Source organism: Papaver somniferum, chromosome 7 (assembly GCF_003573695.1).
Source record: "Papaver somniferum cultivar HN1 chromosome 7, ASM357369v1, whole genome shotgun sequence".
NCBI classification, from domain to species: Eukaryota; Viridiplantae; Streptophyta; class Magnoliopsida; order Ranunculales; family Papaveraceae; genus Papaver; species Papaver somniferum.
The window spans coordinates 2,024,100-2,044,269 of record NC_039364.1 but is presented as its reverse complement, the minus strand read 5'-3'; the positions used below and the strand labels follow the sequence as shown (position 1 = coordinate 2,044,269).

At 37.8% G+C, this 20,170-nt stretch overlaps 2 protein-coding genes across 3 annotated transcripts; one reads left to right on the top strand and one right to left on the bottom strand.

Moving 5' to 3' along the window:
• The first annotated feature begins 13,530 nt into the window (after window positions 1-13,530).
• Window positions 13,531-13,932, top strand: LOC113292860. The gene has a single exon (XM_026541693.1). It carries the CDS (start codon window positions 13,531-13,533, stop codon window positions 13,930-13,932), a length of 402 nt encoding a protein of 133 aa, XP_026397478.1.
• A 1,176-nt stretch (window positions 13,933-15,108) lies between these two features.
• Window positions 15,109-18,065, bottom strand: LOC113294384. 2 transcript variants are annotated; one of them, XM_026542782.1, is made up of 7 exons: window positions 17,926-18,065; window positions 17,763-17,821; window positions 17,268-17,473; window positions 16,546-16,869; window positions 16,278-16,430; window positions 15,823-15,966; window positions 15,109-15,666 (listed from the first exon to the last, which is right to left on the bottom strand). In XM_026542782.1, exons 4-7 carry the CDS (start codon window positions 16,850-16,852, stop codon window positions 15,290-15,292), a joined length of 981 nt encoding a protein of 326 aa, XP_026398567.1. In that variant the 5' UTR covers window positions 16,853-16,869; window positions 17,268-17,473; window positions 17,763-17,821; window positions 17,926-18,065; the 3' UTR covers window positions 15,109-15,289. The 2 variants fall into 2 exon arrangements, with proteins under 2 accessions (XP_026398567.1, XP_026398566.1); XM_026542781.1 differs by lacking the exon at window positions 17,268-17,473.
• Window positions 18,066-20,170: the final 2,105 nt, after the last annotated feature.

Sequence of the window (20,170 nt, the reverse complement as noted above, 5' to 3'; positions counted from 1 at the left end):
ATAAAGAGTTAGTTTAATGGTTTAGTGCTAACTATATTAGGTTATGCACTTGAATCGTAGTTGTTTGTTCAAAACCTATATTTAGATTGCATATGATCTTGTCGACATCATTTGGTGATTCATTCTTTTATCTATCAGGAAAGTTATCTATGCAGCAAGATCGATCATTTGAGATTAGGTCATTAATTTGATTGTGTAAACCATGACGATTCTTTTGAGACTTTGGCAAGCTTGTAGTTAAGTGCATGATCATTTTGGTGATTCTTTGTTCGATCAATTAAGAAAATCATTTATGCAAAAAAAAAATGTAAATCGATTCTCTGTGGTTAATGCATGAACAAATGATGCATCGTTTGCAAATCTTGTGTTAGATCTACATTGCGCTTCTATTGATAATAATCCTACTTGTAGAAGATAATCCTATTTGTAGTGGGTATGCTGAAGTGTACAGGGGAGTTACCAAAAATGGGGAAGTTATTGTTGTTAAGAGATTAACAAATGCACAACCGATGAAACAATAAAGAAATAATTTTTGCAAGAGTTCGGTACAATTGGTCATGTTCATCACCCAAATGTATCTTCGTTGCTAGGTTGTTGTCTTGATAATGGACTTTATTTTGTTTTTGAATTCTCATTACATGGTTCTGTTGCTTCTACCCTTCATGGTAATTTGATAACGACCGCATGGATTATTGGGATGGGGCAACAATTTTTCCTCGGCTTCGGTGCAGCAAAATCTCAGGGCCGGCCCTAGCCCGTTCTTCCAGAGTGCGCCATTTTTAGAGAGTTTATTTTTTGGGGTTTGTCAAGAACAACTGTTAAGAATTTTGTGTATATTATTTCATGTTTCTTCAAAACTGATTACAAGAATATATATATGTGAGACCACATAATAGAGTCCTAATAGAAATATATTCCATATCAGTCTCGGTTTCATTCATGTAAAATAATAACACAATGAGAAATCAAGGTAAAATAAATCGAAGCACAACAGAGAAGGAAATAGGCGAGAGATGGAGGGGGCAGAGAAAAATGATTTTTAGGGTTTGTTCTCTTTTAGATTTTTATTTTTCCGGGATAAGTTTCTTAATTTTGTGAGCCAAATCCTTGTTTTTCTCTCCTTTGAGGAAAAGGAGAATGGAGCAATTCTAAGAGTGGGCGAGGATCATCGTCAAAGGAGAAAGGAGGTACTCTCACCGTTCAACGTGGAGGCTCATATATATGACTTAGGCTTTTAAAGGAGTTAGATTTCTTAATAGTTCTTTTGCATGCATACCTTGAAAGTCACCAGGAGTCCGTCATGTATGTTCCAAAGACTTGAAAGTCACTAGGAATCCGTCATGTGTGTTCCAAAGAACATTTCTTCTGATGAGTACATAAGAGAGAACAAATCAAAGTCAAACTATGTCTTTTTTTTTTTTTGGTAATTCAAATCAAACTATGTCGGGTATGATAGATATCCATCACATAGTTATTATTATCCTCAAGTGATGATCCACTAAACCCTACCCCTGCAAATTTCCAGGGCATAGGGCCCATTCCAAGGCCGGCCCGGTCAACAAAGGTTGACTTCGGGGCACACAAAACTAAGAGCAGCAAAATTACTTTTCCGTCTAGGGTGGTTATGTGTTAAAACCCAAAACGAAGAATTAGATCGCGAAAACAAATAAAAAAGGATATAGTTTTAAGAGATATTGGGGCATATATGAAATAAAGAGTTTAATGGTTTAGTGCTAACTATATTAGGTTATGCACTTGAATCGTAGTTGTTTGTTCAAAACCTATATTTAGATTGCATATGATCTTGTCGACATCATTTGGTGATTCATTCTTTTATCTATCAGGAAAGTTATCTATGCAGCAAGATCGATCATTTGAGATTAGGTCATTAATTTGATTGTGTAAACCATGGCGATTCTTTTGAGACTTTGGCAAGCTTGTAGTTAAGTGCATGATCATTTTGGTGATTCTTTGTTCGATCAATTAAGAAAATCATTTATGCAAAAAAAAATGTAAATCGATTCTCTGGTTAACTGCATGAACAAATGATGCATCGTTTGCAAATCTTGTGTTAGATCTACATTGCGCTTCTATTGATAATAATCCTACTTGTAGAAGATAATCCTATTTGTAGTGGGTATGCTGAAGTGTACAGGGGAGTTACCAAAAATGGGGAAGTTATTGTTGTTAAGAGATTAACAAATGCACAACCGATGAAACAATAAAGAAATAATTTTTGCAAGAGTTCGGTACAATTGGTCATGTTCATCACCCAAATGTATCTTCGTTGCTAGGTTGTTGTCTTGATAATGGACTTTATTTTGTTTTTGAATTCTCATTACATGGTTCTGTTGCTTCTACCCTTCATGGTAATTTGATAACGACCGCATGGATTATTGGGATGGGGCAACAATTTTTCCTCGGCTTCGGTGCAGCAAAATCTCAGGGCCGGCCCTAGCCCGTTCTTCCAGAGTGCGCCATTTTTAGAGAGTTTATTTTTTGGGGTTTGTCAAGAACAACTGTTAAGAATTTTGTGTATATTATTTCATGTTTCTTCAAAACTGATTACAAGAATATATATGTGAGACCACATAATAGAGTCCTAATAGAAATATATTCCATATCAGTCTCGGTTTCATTCATGTAAAATAATAACACAATGAGAAATCAAGGTAAAATAAATCGAAGCACAACAGAGAAGGAAATAGGCGAGAGATGGAGGGGGCAGAGAAAAATGATTTTTAGGGTTTGTTCTCTTTTAGATTTTTATTTTTCCGGGATAAGTTTCTTAATTTTGTGAGCCAAATCCTTGTTTTTCTCTCCTTTGAGGAAAAGGAGAATGGAGCAATTCTAAGAGTGGGCGAGGATCATCGTCAAAGGAGAAAGGAGGTACTCTCACCGTTCAACGTGGAGGCTCATATATATGACTTAGGCTTTTAAAGGAGTTAGATTTCTTAATAGTTCTTTTGCATGCATACCTTGAAAGTCACTAGGAGTCCGTCATGTATGTTCCAAAGACTTGAAAGTCACTAGGAATCCGTCATGTGTGTTCCAAAGAACATTTCTTCTTATGAGTACATAAGAGAGAACAAATCAAAGTCAAACTATGTCTTTTTTTTTTTTGGTAATTCAAATCAAACTATGTCGGGTATGATAGATATCCATCACATAGTTATTATTATCCTCAAGTGATGATCCACTAAACCCTACCCCTGCAAATTTCCAGGGCATAGGGCCCATTCCAAGGCCGGCCCGGTCAACAAAGGTTGACTTCGGGGCAGCACAAAACTAAGAGCAGCAAAATTACTTTTCCGTCTAGGGTGGTTATGTGTTAAAACCCAAAACGAAGAATTAGATCGCGAAAACAAATAAAAAAGGATATAGTTTTAAGAGATATTGGGGCATATATGAAATAAAGAGTTAGTTTAATGGTTTAGTGCTAACTATATTAGGTTATGCACTTGAATCGTAGTTGTTTGTTCAAAACCTATATTTAGATTGCATATGATCTTGTCGACATCATTTGGTGATTCATTCTTTTATCTATCAGGAAAGTTATCTATGCAGCAAGATCGATCATTTGAGATTAGGTCATTAATTTGATTGTGTAAACCATGACGATTCTTTTGAGACTTTGGCAAGCTTGTAGTTAAGTGCATGATCATTTTGGTGATTCTTTGTTCGATCAATTAAGAAAATCATTTATGCAAAAAAAAATGTAAATCGATTCTCTATGGTTAACTGCATGAACAAATGATGCATCGTTTGCAAATCTTGTGTTAGATCTACATTGCGCTTCTATTGATAATAATCCTACTTGTAGAAGATAATCCTATTTGTAGTGGGTATGCTGAAGTGGACAGGGGAGTTACCAAAAATGGGGAAGTTATTGTTGTTAAGAGATTAACAAAGGCACAACCGATGAAACAATAAAGAAATAATATTTGCAAGAGTTCGGTACAATTGGTCATGTTCATCACCCAAATGTATCTTCGTTGCTAGGTTGTTGTCTTGATAATGGACTTTATTTTGTTTTTGAATTCTCATTACATGGTTCTGTTGCTTCTACCCTTCATGGTAATTTGATAACGACCGCATGGATTATTGGGATGGGGCAACAATTTTGCCTCGGCTTCGGTGCAGCAAAATTTCAGGGCCGGCCCTAGCCGGCTCTTCAAGAGTGCGCCATTTTTAGAGAGTTTATTTTTTGGGGTTTGTCAAGAACAACTGATTGAAAAACCTAAAAGAGTCGCTACATTTGGGAACCAAATTTAATCAGGCAAAGATGATAACTCTACTCGTCACGCAAAGTGATAGACCAAGCGTGCCGCCAGGCACACTTAGATCCTCGCCTGGATGTTGAGGTCAAGTGTGACTAATGTCGTCTAAAAACTTGGCGGACACGTACACTTCGTCTAGCTAGTATGCATTTCAGCCGATTTTTTTATATGAAAAATCCATAAAGACGATGAATAATACAAAAGAAAGGGTGTTTTTTTTCATTCTTTTACTTGAAAAACTTTAAAGGAAACTATTTTCTTATCTTTCTTATTTTCCTTTGTTGCTTTTCCCTTTTATTTTTATCCATCTTAAGAGAATTCGGATTTTCCATTACCTCTCAATGGAATTTTAAAGGATGGCGCTAAATGGCCAAAAAACAATGATGACAGTTAATGTCACAAAATTAAAGGTGTCCAATACGATAACCGAGTTGAGAAAAAAATTAAATCGAAAACAAATATATTTAAAAATGTAACCAAATTTGGTTACTTACAAATTTCTTTTATGGAGATGAAACCATACTCTCTTTTGAAAACTTCAATGAAATTGTCATAGTATCGATAATCTCGTATTAGACATCATAAATTTATTTAGAGTTTTCTATGGACCAATAGAAATAAATAAAGTGGTAGATATTCCGTCAAAATTAGTAAGAGTGTAAAAACTAAGTAGTGTGTGGCTATACATGTAATCACTTAAGCATTCATAAATTCAATCTTCTAAAAATGAAAAAACAAAAGAAAAAAAGAAAAAGAACTCGACTCGATTCACACCCATTAGGATGTCAGCAAACCACGGTTAACAAGTGAAATAAAATAGTGTTTGCCCCATAGAGAAAGAAAAGGCATACCCAATAATGATTAACAAAATGGTTTGCTGACATCATAATATGTCAAATAGTAGGTACCCGTGTTGCTACATCAATTATGATCTTGTAGTGTTAGAGAAAAAAAAATTCTCACTCATTATGGATACCAAATTTAAACCGGAGACAAGTACGAGCGGTGTACGATCTTCTCAACGAATAAAAAATATACTCCAAGAAAAGAAGGTAAAAAGGGATACAATTAATTGTTTTCATGATATGAAAATAAGAATTTATTACTAATTAATACAGAAAAAAGTTAACGAGAGTTTAATTTGGCCTAATAGAAACACAAAATTGGTTAAAAAGACCAAAATCAACAATTCCTGGGTGAAATGGACAATTAGATTTTGATACTGTTTAAATGGACAAAAATGTAAAAATAGGCAGGATATAACCTGTTTTATCGTGCCCATTTTCAAATATTTTTTCTTATTTTTAATTTACACAGGATGTATCCAGTTTCATTCTTGCTATTTAAAAAAGCGAAAACTCTAGGGTTTCACGTGGTGTAGCTCCGGTTTTCTCTCCCCCTCTTTTCTCTTTGCGTTTTTTAGTTTTCTTTTAATTTTGCGCTTTCATGGCGCAAAATCAAGACAATAATCCACCAGTTTTTGGCAAAAGGATATGGAATCAATCAAAATCAAAGAGTATCTATATCCCTAGGAATAATTCATCAAACACTAATACTATGAACCCTAACTCATCCGAATTTGGGAGGCAACACGAAGAAGAAACTAATCCTAACGCGTTTAGGAATCTGATGGAGACCGGCAACAATCATGGCGCTTCTCAGATTGAAGATGGAGTTCACGGCGCGTTTAGGAATCCTCAAGCAGATAGGAATCATGGCGTGAATATGGAAGGATCTTATGCGGCTATATTAAGGAGGAGAACTCATGTTTTGTCACGAATTGATGCTGAGACTCTTTCCCATCCTCCAATTCGTTCCACAACTAATAATGATGTTTTGATTAAGATCCCACGCGATACTCATGCAAGGATTAAGGCTGTGTGGAGATTTAGTTTGGTTGGTCGTTTGGTTTTTTTCAAAACCCTAAAGTTTGAAGATGTTAAAAGAGACTTGTTGAATCAATGGAAGCTATCTGGTTCGGTCCAATTTATTCCATGGAAGAAAGGTTACTTTGTTATTAAGCTAGACAATTAGGATGATCGTAAACGTGTAAGTTATGATGGTCCGTGGAAGATTAAATCTTCAAACGGAATTCAACAGCTTAAAATTTATCCATGGACGCCTATGTTTGATCCTGGGAAAGATAAGATTACTAGAGCTGCAGTTTGGGTTCGTTTCACGGCTTTGCCAATGGAGTTTTGGGATGAAGAGACGATTTTTAGGATGGCAAGAGGGCTTGGTAAGCCGGTATCAGTTGATCCGCGTACTTTGCGTCATGAATATGGTTACTTTGCTGCAGCTTTGATTGATATAGATTTTTCCAAACCTTTGGGAAGAATTTTGATTGATGGTGAGGAGAATGATGAAATTTTTGTTCAAGAATATGAAATCCTTAACAGGCCAAGCTTTTGCGACTATTGTAAATCTATCGGCCACAAAAAATCTGATTGTAGAACAAAAAGTATGATGATTTGAAGGACAAGGCTGAAGTTGAAACTGATCCTGAGATTAAAAAAGCAATTGAAGCTGATATGGATGATCTTAAGAATTTCTGGCAAAAAGAACGATTCCTAAAGGTAAGAAGAATGTGCCGTCTGATGCTCCCTCTTGGAAAAGACCAACCTAAGCATGGAGAGCCCATAGCGTTGAAGAAGAAGCAATCAGTTCTTGAGATGGCAACTGGAACACGTACAATCTTTCCTGAGCATAGATAGTGCTGGTGCTACTTTAGAAGATGATGATAATGAATTGGAGGTGCCTACCGATGCTACAGTTTGTCTGTGCCTACCGATGCTACAGCTTTGCCGCATGTGTTGTAGCTCCAACTGTTGAGGCTCACAACAGAGTGTTGTTCAGTCCGTGCTTATGGAGGATGGTGGCATATCTGAGCAGTGCGGAGAGATGCAAACGCTGGTGGTGAAGCTACTACTGGGCTGCATAAAGAAGGTGCGGAATCTGTCCGCAATGAAGATGCGGAATCGGTTTTACGGAGTGTTGGTGCAGCGCTTGAGGAGATGGTGCATGATAATTTAACAAAGGGATGATATCGATTTGGAGATGCAAGAGATGGAAGCTTATAGGAATTATGAGGCCATGAAAGAAGCAACTAGGCAACGTGAGGCTGATGCCGAAGCTGCCAAATAACAAAATATTGCTAGGACAAAGCTAGAGAATTTGAGGAAGCAGGTTTTGGATTTGCATCATTCTCCGGTTAATACTCCAATTGCTATGGATGCTCATGAGGAAGCTAGTTTTAGTGCAGCCACTAAGACTTCAAGAAGATCTACACCAGCTAAATCTTTAGAAAACTTAACTCTTTCTAATAGGTTTGAAGCTGGGACCGAAGACATTGATAAGGTGGTTATTGAGGCTGATGAAGTGATTGAGGATGTTGTTGCTACCAACCTCAAACATAGTTGAAGAGGATGCAAGGAATTTAGAGATCCTTGCTGATAAGGAACTAGCTGATCGTGAGAAGAAGGAGTTAGATGACAAGAAGAAAAAATCGAAAGCTCCTAAGAAGAAGACAGTTGCTGTGGTAGCTGTCAGTCAAGTTCAAACACGAGGTGGAAGGTCTTCTAGACAGGGTTCGGCAAGCCCTTCAAAGAGTAGAGTTAATTAATGCGTGTCTTTTATTGGAATGCTCAAGGCTTGGCTAAAGAAGGTGCAAGGGCCAAGTGGGTGAGCTTTATCGCTTGCACAATCCTGATGTTATTTGTATTGCGGAGCCTCAGGTTCGTTGCACTACTCGTTTTATTAGGAAGCTTAATTTGCTTGATTTTTGTGAAGATGTTATCACTAATGAGGTGCATGGTCAAAGAGGTAACATTTGGGTCTTTTGGAGGAATTCTCTTGCAAGGCCGATTGTTTTATCTTCTTCTAAACAGCTATCACTTTGGATTTTTCTGGTAATTTTATCACGGCTTTCATGCTTCGTCTGATGCGGTAGCTAGGAGATCTCTTTGGCGTCAACTGGGGCTGGGATATATTTCCATTCCGTGGCTGGTGTTAGGTGATTTCAATTGTGTTTGCGTCTAGATGAGAAGAAGGGTGGTAGGCCGATCAAAGAAATTTATATGAATGAGTTTCGAAGTTGGATCTCTGACAATGGTTTGGTGGAAGCGGATGCTATTGGGAAGAAATATACTTGGTCTAATTGTCGGAGTGGAGTTCATAGAATTGTTTCTAAGCATGATAGGGCAGTTATCAATGGTGCTTGGCATGATAAGTTTGCTAACTGGAGGTGCAAAGCTATGCCTAGGATCTGCTCGGATCATTCCCCTCTTTTGGGTTTTGATTTTGATAGTCCAAGGCCGAAGAGGGCTCCTTTTAGAATTCAGAAGATGTGGTTTCTCATCCTTCTTTTTTGGATTTCGTTAAGGACAATTGGAATGTTAGGTTGGATGGTGCGCCTCCTTTTGTTTTTACGTCTAAGTTGAAGCGATTGAAGGATGCTTGAAGATTTGGAATAGAACGGTGTTTGGGGATGAGTTTTTCGCTTAAAACAAGCGGAATTGAATCTTGATAAGGAGAATGATATTTTGGATCATAATGTTAGTTGTGAGATCCAATTTTGAAGGTTGCTGATGCCAGGAAAGCTGTTGATGATGTGCGTTCCGAGCTGGCCACTATGCTCAAGCACAAATCGAGAACTAGTTGGTTGGAGGATGGTGATCAAAACACTCGTTTTTTTCACAATGCCATTCGAATGAGGAGGAGCCAAAACACAATTTCAGAACTGAAGATTTCTACTAACTCTACTTTGTTTTTGCAGGATGAAATAAAAGATTACATTGTTGATCACTATCGTGCAAAGTTCAATGGTGGAGCTGTTAATATCGATCCGAGCTTGTTTGATTATGAGCATGAGAGCATCTCAGCAGATGAGAGTACTTTTATGGATGCTATTCCATCCTTGGAGGAAGTTAAAGAAGCGGTTTTTGATCTGGGAGCGGATTCTGCACCTGGCCCTGATGGTTTACAGGTTCTTTCTTTCGAATCTGTTGGAACATTATTTCTAGAGATCTTTTTAATGCTATTGCTAACTGTTGGGCGATGAAGAAAATTCCTAATGGCATTAACTCTAGTTTTATTGTTCTAATCCCAAAAAAATAAAGTCTGATGCTATTAAGGACTATAGGCCAATCGGTTTAAGCAACTTCTTCTTCAAAATCATTACAAAGATTATGGCGACCAGGCTTGGCACGGTGTTGAATAAGTTGATTTCTGAAGAACAAGTGGCGTTCATGAAAGGAAGAAATATTCATGAGAACATAGCTTTGGCCTCGGAGTATCAATGAGATTAGCGTTGAACGGAAGCATGGTAATGTCGGCCTTAAATTGGATATAGCCCAAGCTTTTGACACGGTTAGTTGGGAGTTTGTTGTTGAAGTTTTTCGTCAATATGGCTTTTCTGAGGCTTGGTGTTCGTGGTTGCTTAGTATTCTTAACTCTGCCCGTATATCTATTATGATTAATGGTAGCCCTGAAGGTTTTTTCAGTATCACAAGAGGTCTTCGTCAAGGTGATCCTCTTTCCCCTCTGATTTTTGTTCTTATTGAAGATGTTTTGAGCCGCAATCTCTCAAAGTTGTTTGCTGCTAGAAGTATGCATCACATGGTGAGTAAGAAAGGTGTGGCCCCAACTCATTTACTCTTTGCGGATGATATTCTTATTTTCTGTAAAGGCAATCTTCATAGTTCAGAATTTGAAGGAGATGCTTGGCATGTATCAACGTGCTTCCGGGCAGTATGTTAGTTATGCCAAAAGCAAATTCTATTATGGTGGAGATAGACATTCTCGTGCTGTTGCTATTGCAAACTTTATGGGCATGGAGAGGGCGCTATTCCCGGATAAGTATTTGGGAATCCAATTGAAACCTGGTATTGTGCGTCATATTCATGTTCGTCAGGTTATGGAAAAGATTATGGATAAGCTGGCTGGTTGGAAGGGTAAGCTCTTGTCTTTTCAAGCCCGGTTAGTTTTGATCAAATCAGTAATATCTAGTTATTTGCTTCATTCCATGGCTGTGTATAAATGGCCTTGCACAGCCATCAAGACGGTGGAGAGGGCCATCCGCAATTTTTTGTGGTCTGGTGATGCTGAGAAGCGAAACATTTCACGGTCCTTTATGATGATTTATGCCGTTCTAGGCGTGAAGGTGGGCTTGGGCTAAAGAAGTTGAATGATGTTAATAAGGCCATGCTTATGAAGTTGTGGGTTTCGATTCGTGACTCTAATAAGACTTGGGCAAGATTCTTGAAGGCAAAATATTTCAAGGTTAGTGGCAACTTGATTGATTATAAGTTGGGTTCTTCGGTTTTTCCAGGAATCAGATTGGTTCATAACTTTGTGCAACGCATACACGCTCAATTATAGGTAACGGTGCTAATACTTCCTTATTCTTTGATAATTGGTGTGCTGATTTTTCAATTGCAAGCCGCCTTGGCATTACAACAAAGGGCCTAATGATTTTAAGGCCAAAGTTAGTGATATTATTGTTGATGGCTCTTGGGTTATTCCTCCAAAGACTAAAGATTTGATGATACGTTGCAATATTGATGTTGATAATTTGCCTCTTATTGGTGGTGGAGATGATTATAAGATTTGGGACTTGGACAGTAAGGGTGTTTCTCTGTCAAGTCTGCCAAGGCTGCCATCCGTGGGCCTATTGAAGTTCGCCAACTGCAGCTCTTTTCTCTAGAAGTGTTGTGCATCCTACTTTGAGTGTTCAATACTGGAAGTTATTTCATAAACAATGTTGTGCTTCCGATGATAATGTTATGAAGAAGACAGGTAGGGAGATGCCTTCTATGTGTCGTTTATGCAGGAATATTGCGAGGATGTTAGCCATATCTTGGCATTGCAAACTTGCAAAGGATTTGGAAGTGCGGCTTCTGTTTTTAAGCTTCAGCCAAACGAGGATCTTGTGGCTTCTTACAAGGTGGAAAAGGGACGGAGTAGAATGCTAAAAGACCTTTGGCTTGTTGCTAATCTGGAAATAGTCACGGAGTTATGGAAGTTGCGCAACAAAGCTTATTTTGAGAACATACGGGTTCATTTGCTAGAATTCAAAGGTAGAGTTCATCAGGTAATTCGTGATAACTCTATTAGAATGAAGGGCCATATGCATAATACTTTGGATGATTTGCGTATTGTTAATTTTTTTCGAGTGAAGCATAGATCTTGTGATCACTCTATACCAATTGAAGTTATTTGGTCGCCTCCAAATCCTGGTGAACTTATGATCTGTTGTGATGGTGCATCACTTGGCAATCCGGGCCAAGCTGGATCTGGTGTTGTTTTTCGTGATTCTAATTCGTCAGTCTTGGGTGTTTTATGCGTTGGACTGGGTTGGCAGACTAACTTTTATGCTGAAGTTTGTGCGGTTATCTATGGTGCTGTTGTTGCTCAAAGATGGAATGTGAAGAACTTGTGTATCAGATCAGACTTGATGAGTTGCATATTTGCTCTTCAAAAAGGAGAGTTACCATGGCAACTAATGCTGAGATGGCGAATAGCGAAGTCTTTTTACAACAATATAAGCTATGTTCATAGCTTCCGTGAGGCTAATTTTTCAGCAGATGGCTCGGCCAAACAGGCATGTTTGTTGGCTGAGGACCAGTATGAGTTTTATGAGGGAAGGCCAGGTTTTATTCAATCTGTTGAATGGCCTGGTGAGGTGTACTATCGTTTTTAGGTTGTTTTTGCGTGCGGCCTTTTGGCTTAGTGCTAAACTAGCCTAACCCTGTACAGTTTCGCTTTTTTATTCTATTTTATTGACCGAGTAAAAAAAAAAATTCATTCTTGCTATTTTTTAAATTTAAGCTAGGATGAATCCAGTTTCATCTTTGCTATATTTTTTTTTATCATTTCACCCAAACTATTTTTTACTCGTCCATTTGAACCTTGATTTAAAAATATTTGGATAAATGATCCATTTTCCGCAATAGAAACTCTTTTCCAAACGGGGGAGTACTGTATATTTATTTACAAAATCAAATCATTAAATTATGTAACATAAATGCAAAGATTTGTTCATATATGGAAGATATGAATAGATTCTGTTTATTAGAATTACCTTATATAGCTTGTTCAGAATAAACATTTAAAGCTTGGTTTTGAGAAACTTATATAAATGTTACTTATGAATTCAGTCTAATTCCCAACTCAAAACGGCTCAGAGTTTTGTTCAGACAAAAAAATCAAAACCAAAAATGAGTCAAAATATGGTGCATCTTCCATCGTTTTCGTAGTAACAGTTTTTTGTATTTCATTTCTACTAAACTTGGCCATTGCAGTTAAACCAAGAGGGTTTAGCATGAAGATGATTCGCAGCGACTCTAAAGAATCACCTCTACATCCAAGGTATGCTAATTTAACACAAGGAGAAAGGTTTCGAGGATTCGTCGAACAATCCAAAGCTCGAGTACGTCACCTTGGATCAGTAAGAGCTGCTGCTTATAATAGAAGCAGCACGATGAATCCAGATATTGTACGCGCACCTGTTTCACTCGTGATGAACGCAGGCCTTTATCTGGCTCTGGTAGGTATAGGTACTTTTAATGGTCAACCACAAACTTTCAAGTAGTGATTATATATGGACTCAGTGTCGTGGTGGCAATCACTATTTCTATCAAGATGCGGAATATTATGATCACGAAGGTTCGTCTTCATATCATCCTGTCCCTTGTGTGGATCTTGATCAGTGTGTCGGTGATCATTGCGATGAAGACGGCTTTTGTACGTACCAACAAGGATACTTGTTCGGAGCACAAACATCCGGCGAGCTTGCTCGTGAAACATTCACTATAAACTCCAATAACGGTGAGCATGCTCTTGAAAGTGTTGAGGATATAATCATGGGTTGTGGCCTTGACCAAACGGATTTCGGACCACTACTTGGTGTTCCTGAGCGTGAGGGTGATCATGACTGGGATGGGCCGATACCTGCACCTGGAACTGCTCCTATAGCAGGATATCTCGGTTTAGGACAAGGAACCTCTGGTCTTTCCTTGGCATTTCAGTTAAATCAATGATGATTACCAATTTGAATACTGCTTGGAATCTTACGATCTTCCGGGTGTTGAGGCGTCACACACGTATTTAAGATTTGGTGCAGACACAATAATTGGCGGAGGACCTGAAGTACATACAACTCCATTGATTCAAGACGACGCCTTACCACTTGATTCTAAAGGATATTAGTGTAGGTGAAGTAAGTGCAGGGTTTGACGTACACGATTTCGAGATGGCAGATGGACGAGGTGGGACTATCATAGATTCAGGGACTCCATTCACCACTATGCTTATGCCTCATCTTGAAAGAGTTATACAATTGTTCGTGGACTATTTCCATCCATTTGGTATTCATCCTGTTGTTGCTCCTCCTGAAAGTCCTTTAGATACTTGTTGGGTTATACCAGCAAATTTCAATAACTTTCCGACAATGACATATCATTTCCAGGATGCGGATTTTGTTATTCAGCAAATGTCTGGTATTTTTGTCTACATGGGAGATCAAAACATGATATGTCTTGGTATCATTGGCGAGGAAGACAATATTGCTCCGTATGATGTTATTTTAGGAGCTATGCAACAAGCTAACAAAAGGATTATGTACGATATTGATCACCAGCACCTCTCCGTATGATGTTATTTCACTATAAACTCAGTCCATCCTCTATGATTTGGTTTAGTGTTTTAGCAGCACATGGAATATAGCAGAAGGCAATCGAATTCCGACCAACCAAATACTCTTTAAGTGTGTGGCAAGCATGGATGGCCTTCTGACTGTTATCATGGGTGCAGGAGAGAATTTTGTTTCCAATGTTGTACATCTTGAGGACTTTCACAATAGTGTGGTAGATATCAGTACCAGCACATGGATAAGGTACGCGCAAAATGTCAAGAAGAACCTTATGCAGAGACCAGCCCTCATCAATCCAGTGGCCCGTAACGCTCATATAGAAGATTTGGTCGTTGGAAGTCCAGAAATCAAGGGTAAGTGATATCTTAGAGTTAACAAGTTCTAGTGAAGCCTTCACATCTTCCTGCATGCTTCTGAACACATGCAGAATGACAGATTGAAACCTTTCGATGGACCACAATCTGACTTCGGAATTGTTGATAAATTTGAAGGAGTTCGATAGCCACTTATCCCGCAACACGGAGGGCGAAAAAAAATTCGCCAATGAGCCACCTCAGTAGTAACCAGTTCAAGTCAAGATCCACAGTGCTACTCTTCAATGGAGTTGTGATGAGCTCCGGTGGTGGGTTGGAGAAGACACCATCCATGTTATCATTTTCATATGCAGGATGATAATGTGTCAAATGCATTTGCAAATTATCTGGACGGCAAAAGAAGGTGGACGTTAATAAAATGGCATGGTGCAGTATACTGTACATAGTGGATGATAACTTCACGTTAGTTTGAAACACCTTTCTCGTGCGCAAGCACTCTCTCACTCTTTTCATTGTTTATATTCCATTTTACTGATTACTAATAGCAATCCAAGAAGAAAGCAAACAGGCATTACCAGGGACTGTTGCAATAGAATAGCTTTGGTTGCAGAATTTGCAACTTCGACTCTTCCCGTCTGGAGTTGCTTCAAAGAAAGACATTACTGAGTTATTACTTGATTTTGCTAAAGGAGTTCGTTTTTCATTCTCTGACAAACCTAGACCAACATTTTCAGGCTCGTCGACTGTAACTTCCATCATGTTTTGCAGTTCCATATCTGCACAGGGAATTTAGAACAGTCTAACTACTAACAATGAAGAAAATGAAGGTAGACCAACATTTACTAGTTGCGCACATGTCCGCTCATGAGATGTAATTCTTTTTACTATACGTAGCACGATGTATATACAATAATAAAGAAAAGTTTATAAAGGGAAAACGGTAATGTAATCGAGCCAATCTTCAACTAAAAAATATATTAGGCAAACTATTAGAAACCTAGAAATCAGCATCACAGGTAATCACACTTGATAAAGCTATGCAATGACTATGAGGTGTGCTCTTTGTTACATGATTCGAGCTCAAAATTTGTAATGTTACTATGTTTGACTTTCAACTGATCCCTCTTCGATACAGTTGTGACTGACGGAAGCAATGGGCTGGAGACGGCATCACTCATCACATTAGCTTTCTTAGCTACACTTGTGACGAGCTGCGGCGATGGGCTGGGGACAGCATCATCCTTCTTTTCAGTTGATTCCATTACAGTTGTGATGAGCTGCGGCAACGGGCTGGGAATAACATCACCCATCTTATTAGCCCTCTCTGATACAGCTGTGATGGGTTGTGGCAAGGGGCTAGAGACGACATCACCCATCTTATCATATCCAGGATGGCGATATTTCAAATGCCTTCCCAAATTTCCTTGATGGAAAAAGAAAGTGGACTTTAATAAAAACAGCTTTGTACAATATGTACAAAAGATAATGACTTCTTTGATTATATTCCGTTTCATAACTAGCTTCCGTTTCATAACTAGCTAGTAATAGTGATTAGATAGGAAATGGAAACAGGGATTACCGTAGGCAGTTTTAATAGGATAGCTTTGGTTGCATAATTTGCAACTTCGACTCTTCTCATCAGGAGCTGTTTGAAAGAACATTAGATATAACGATGCCCGTTCAACGACTTTTACTATTTCCGTCATATTATTGGGCTCCATATCTGCAGAAGACAAAGTACAATCACTAAAATATGTTCATTTAGAAACTCAAAATACAGCATGTCAGACACTCACACTTTAACTAGCATGTAATGAGTCTAATGACAATCATGAACTTAGAATTCACAGTGTTCCTAGCCAAGATTATCCGACTGGGTAAACAAGATGACAAATTTTACATTCTGCGAAAAAACTTAAGAGAACAAAACTGATTGGAATTATTTGCTTCCCTTCTTTCAATTATAAATTATAAATACTATATGCAGGCACGTCCCATAAGAACAATCAGAAACTATTTTCTATTCACTCTTACCAGTACTCATTCCTGTGCCAATTTTTTCATCCACTGGATGTTGAGCTTGTTCAGAAATTCTAGGGCTTTGCGGAAGATTGGAAACTTCTCTGCCCCCTGTTGCAATACTTGGAGTATTGTCTTCTTTTCTTGTGGCACCTTGATGTGGTTGACCTAAATGAGCAGTGATCATAAGCATAATGTCGTCAATAACTGTACATGTATTAGAAAATAAAAAATATCTACCAAAAAATGACCATAAATAGTTTACATTTCGTTTACTTTATACCGGCACTAGTTTCTGCTTCTTTCACAGCTTTCTTTTCATCTCCACTGCGTGCTACTTTCCGCCTAATATATGCATTGCGTCTTTTTTCACGAACAGCTTCCTTTTCTTCTTCGGTCATTAAACTGCGTTTCACTTTATCTAGAATACGACGCTGCACCAATTGATCTTCCCTTCGCTGTGCATCCATTTCACCTTGACTTTGCCTTTTGCTTTCATTTACATTTACTCCACACACAGGTTCCCTAACTTGAGCTTTCCAGGGGATCCGAGGACTATGATGAAGATTGGGAACCTTATTCCCCTCCATTAATAAAACTTCACTAACTGCAAAATAAAGAATCAACAGTCGATGAGTGATATAAAAAAGAATTTTTTTTAATTCCATCAGAACTTTGAGATCCCAATTAAGTTAGAGGAGTGATCCATTGACAGGGGCTATTTTTATAGGATTTTGACAGGATGATCTTGTCCATTAGATGGAGATGCAACAACGGCTTGAATTATACTTAAATATTGCGGGTTATCACGGTTGAACAAATCACGGTTGAACAAACCCTTCGAAGTATAATCCAGGATGAGAGATATAGAATAATTAACATCTACCAATCATTTCCTCAACATATAACATACTAGGCATATTCTCAATTAAATCTGATGGAGGATAGAAAACTATTCATGTCATTTTTTTAAGTTTTAGATATGCAAGAGAGGAAATAACTCACACAGAATGCTTAAATCCAATTCCGAATAGTCACCAAAAATCTATGAAACCTCAGACTCACAAAGAACCAGAAGAAAAGGCACCAGGTACACCACCGACTTGCATTTCCCGCTAAACAATCCAACATATTATGTGCATGAAACACCAGTCAGAGACGAAGTATTGTGAGCTAAATTCTCAATTTGTACATTTTCATGTTGGGTATTCCTGTTTCCCACGAAATGCAGTATCTCAGTTCCTAATCTCAAAATCTGAATTCCTATGAAACTCAACTATCCATATTATTTCAACAATCACTTGAAACTCAAAAACCAACACAATTTCGAACCCAGAACTCTAACACATACATTAACAAAGGGTTTCATCTTCCTTACTTCCTCGATTTTACAGACCTAATCCCTATAGATTGGTAAACCCTTTTAGGCAAATGGGGCATCTAATAGTGAACAATCGAAATGTAATCAAATTCAGAAAACTAAATATCAACTTATTTTACCTCCAAAGATAGTACTGGAAACCACCAAACGTTCTTCTTCTTCTTGATCAGATTAAATCCTGAATTTGACATTTAAACATACAAAATTAGGTTTTGAGAAGAAAAAAAAATGAAGTTGAATCACGAGGAAAGGATGAGATAGAGCCCCAAAAAAATAGTTAACCATGCAGTATTAGGAGCAAGAGATGATCTCTGAAGCTCAATTGAAGTCCTGAAATTTCATTGAGGAATAACCCCGAGGAGAAGAGGACTGTAATCGCCGGAGAGAGAGAAAGCTGGAGAAAGGGGGTTGGAGGAGACAAATAGGTAAGCTGGATTTAACCGCGGCTCAGTACCTAAAGTAAACTTATCCTTGGGCCTTGGCCCAGTCTACATAGTAACATTTTTTTTACTTTTTACCAAGGATAACTTTGTCTCTGATCATACTAGTTTTTCCCGTGCGATGCATGGATCTGTTTTTTTATTTATGCTCGGGAAGGGGGTAACAAATGAGCAACCATTACATTATCCTTACAAATAAATAATCATAAACCTTAGTTTGTGTTCAAGAACATAAAAATAAACCCAAAAAAGTGCTAATTTTTTTTTAGTTGGTCAGATTATTCGTTTATCCGTATCCTTTACAAATGTTATGATATTTTTGTTCTAGAATCGGTATTGATTCTAATCTCATAAAATTTCCTATTATTCCCTACCCAAAAAAGACCAAGTTATCCCTATCTTTCAAAAACACTTGTTGCTCACCTTCTAAGATGTATGAATTTTTGTTCCACATCTCCCAGCTATATATTTATATTCGTTTAATTCTTGTCACGAAATCCTCCAACATGACTCTGCTGATACTTGGCGAAAATCCAAATAATCACTTGTTTTATCGATAACCTTTTCCGCATTCCAAGATTTAGGTATTTTGGTTTTTCTTTCCATTTAATTCGGCAAAAAGTCTATTTGAACCGAGAAGAATGGAAAGACCACTCCTCACAAAACTCTTAGTGGGACTCACCATAAGTGACCCCCTGCTAACTCCACGTGGGCGGAGCCCACCTCCATGTGAGGGGTGGTTTTGCCATAGTTTAAAAATTCGGTTCATACAGAACCACTGTTAATTCGGTTTCTTTTTTTTTTTTGGATTTTTTTTCTCAATGATAGCCGTCCTTTCCCGTTGAAGTGTGCATCGAATTGAACAATTAAGTATATGACCACTGGTTAAAGAAATCTACTTCATCTTTATGAGCATACACATTATTCTTACACCTCCGATAAACTGGATACTCATTTACATCGACCGTTATCCCATATATCCATTATCCTTACGTGGGGTTCCTTAGATAGTGTTTCGAAAACTTTTTGTTTCTCTTGCATTTCTGGTTTGGTTTGTTAATTCCAAAAGCCCCATGCACCATGACCAAACAACAACTTTCTGCCCACCTGGAACCATTTTTTTTTGTTAGGTATCTCTGTCAATATTAATACGATTTATTTATGATGGAGCCTGTGGCTTTTTTTTTATCCATCCATAAAAAGAATGTGCATTTGGAAATCCTCTGTTTTGAAATTCGATTGTATATATTGATGCACATCAAAGGGGCAAGATCAAGTCACTGCTTAAACAAACAATAAAAGGTACTTACTTATTTTGATTCCATGCCTAAATAAATGCTTAGTGAGACTCATAAACCTCAAAAAGTTATATGCAATTAACTATCAATAGACTACAACAACCTAATTTATTGGATGTATACAAAACTAAAATGTATACCAAAAAAATTCTAAAACATACTTGCAGTCACCGTCCCAAAATGCTTCTTCCACAGAGATCTTTCATCAGCTCCTTTAAATTCAAATTAAAAACTTTACTCACAATATCTGGACTGTCATCTCCACGTTGCCCAGGAATCAGTACATCTCACTCTGGATCTCAGACCACTTTAGATTGCAAGTGAACGTTAGAAAGATATCGGGTAGGTCCTTACATCTACAGATTGCAATTCCATCTTGATAATGCTCTATCATGTATGTTGGACTACCTGTAAAAGCGGAAGGCAATAAAATTCTCTTTCCATTAGTTTCTCTATCAGTGTTTCCTCTTATTAATGCATCTTGTGATTTGCAATACAACTCAGCCCGAACAATGGGTTGATCATTTCCTCTAAGCATGCATACACATCAACTTCATATTGCCGTAAAAAACGGCCACCCCTTATTAGTGTCTGACCCCCATCTTTCCAACCTTATTTTTATGTCTCTGACGGTTTATTTATTTATCCCTGGTTCTAGATCCAGTCGTGGATTTTTCAGTGTCACCACTGATTGCAAATTTCTACACACACATATATACATTAGCGCATTAAAATGTTTTTCTTTCCTCTCTTATGGGTTCAAAATTCTCTCAGTGACATGTTTCTCTT

Coding starts and splice junctions, on each gene's coding strand:
- LOC113294384 (XM_026542782.1), bottom strand. CDS start 16,852: ATGGAGGGGAATAAGGTTCCCAATCTTCATCATAGTCCTCGGATCCCC. Junction 16,431..16,545: donor AGAAGCAGAAACTAGTGCCG/GTATAAAGTAAA, acceptor CTGCTCATTTAG/GTCAACCACATCAAGGTGCC. Junction 15,967..16,277: donor TGGCACAGGAATGAGTACTG/GTAAGAGTGAAT, acceptor TGTCTTCTGCAG/ATATGGAGCCCAATAATATG.
- LOC113292860 (XM_026541693.1), top strand. CDS start 13,531: ATGGCAGATGGACGAGGTGGGACTATCATAGATTCAGGGACTCCATTC.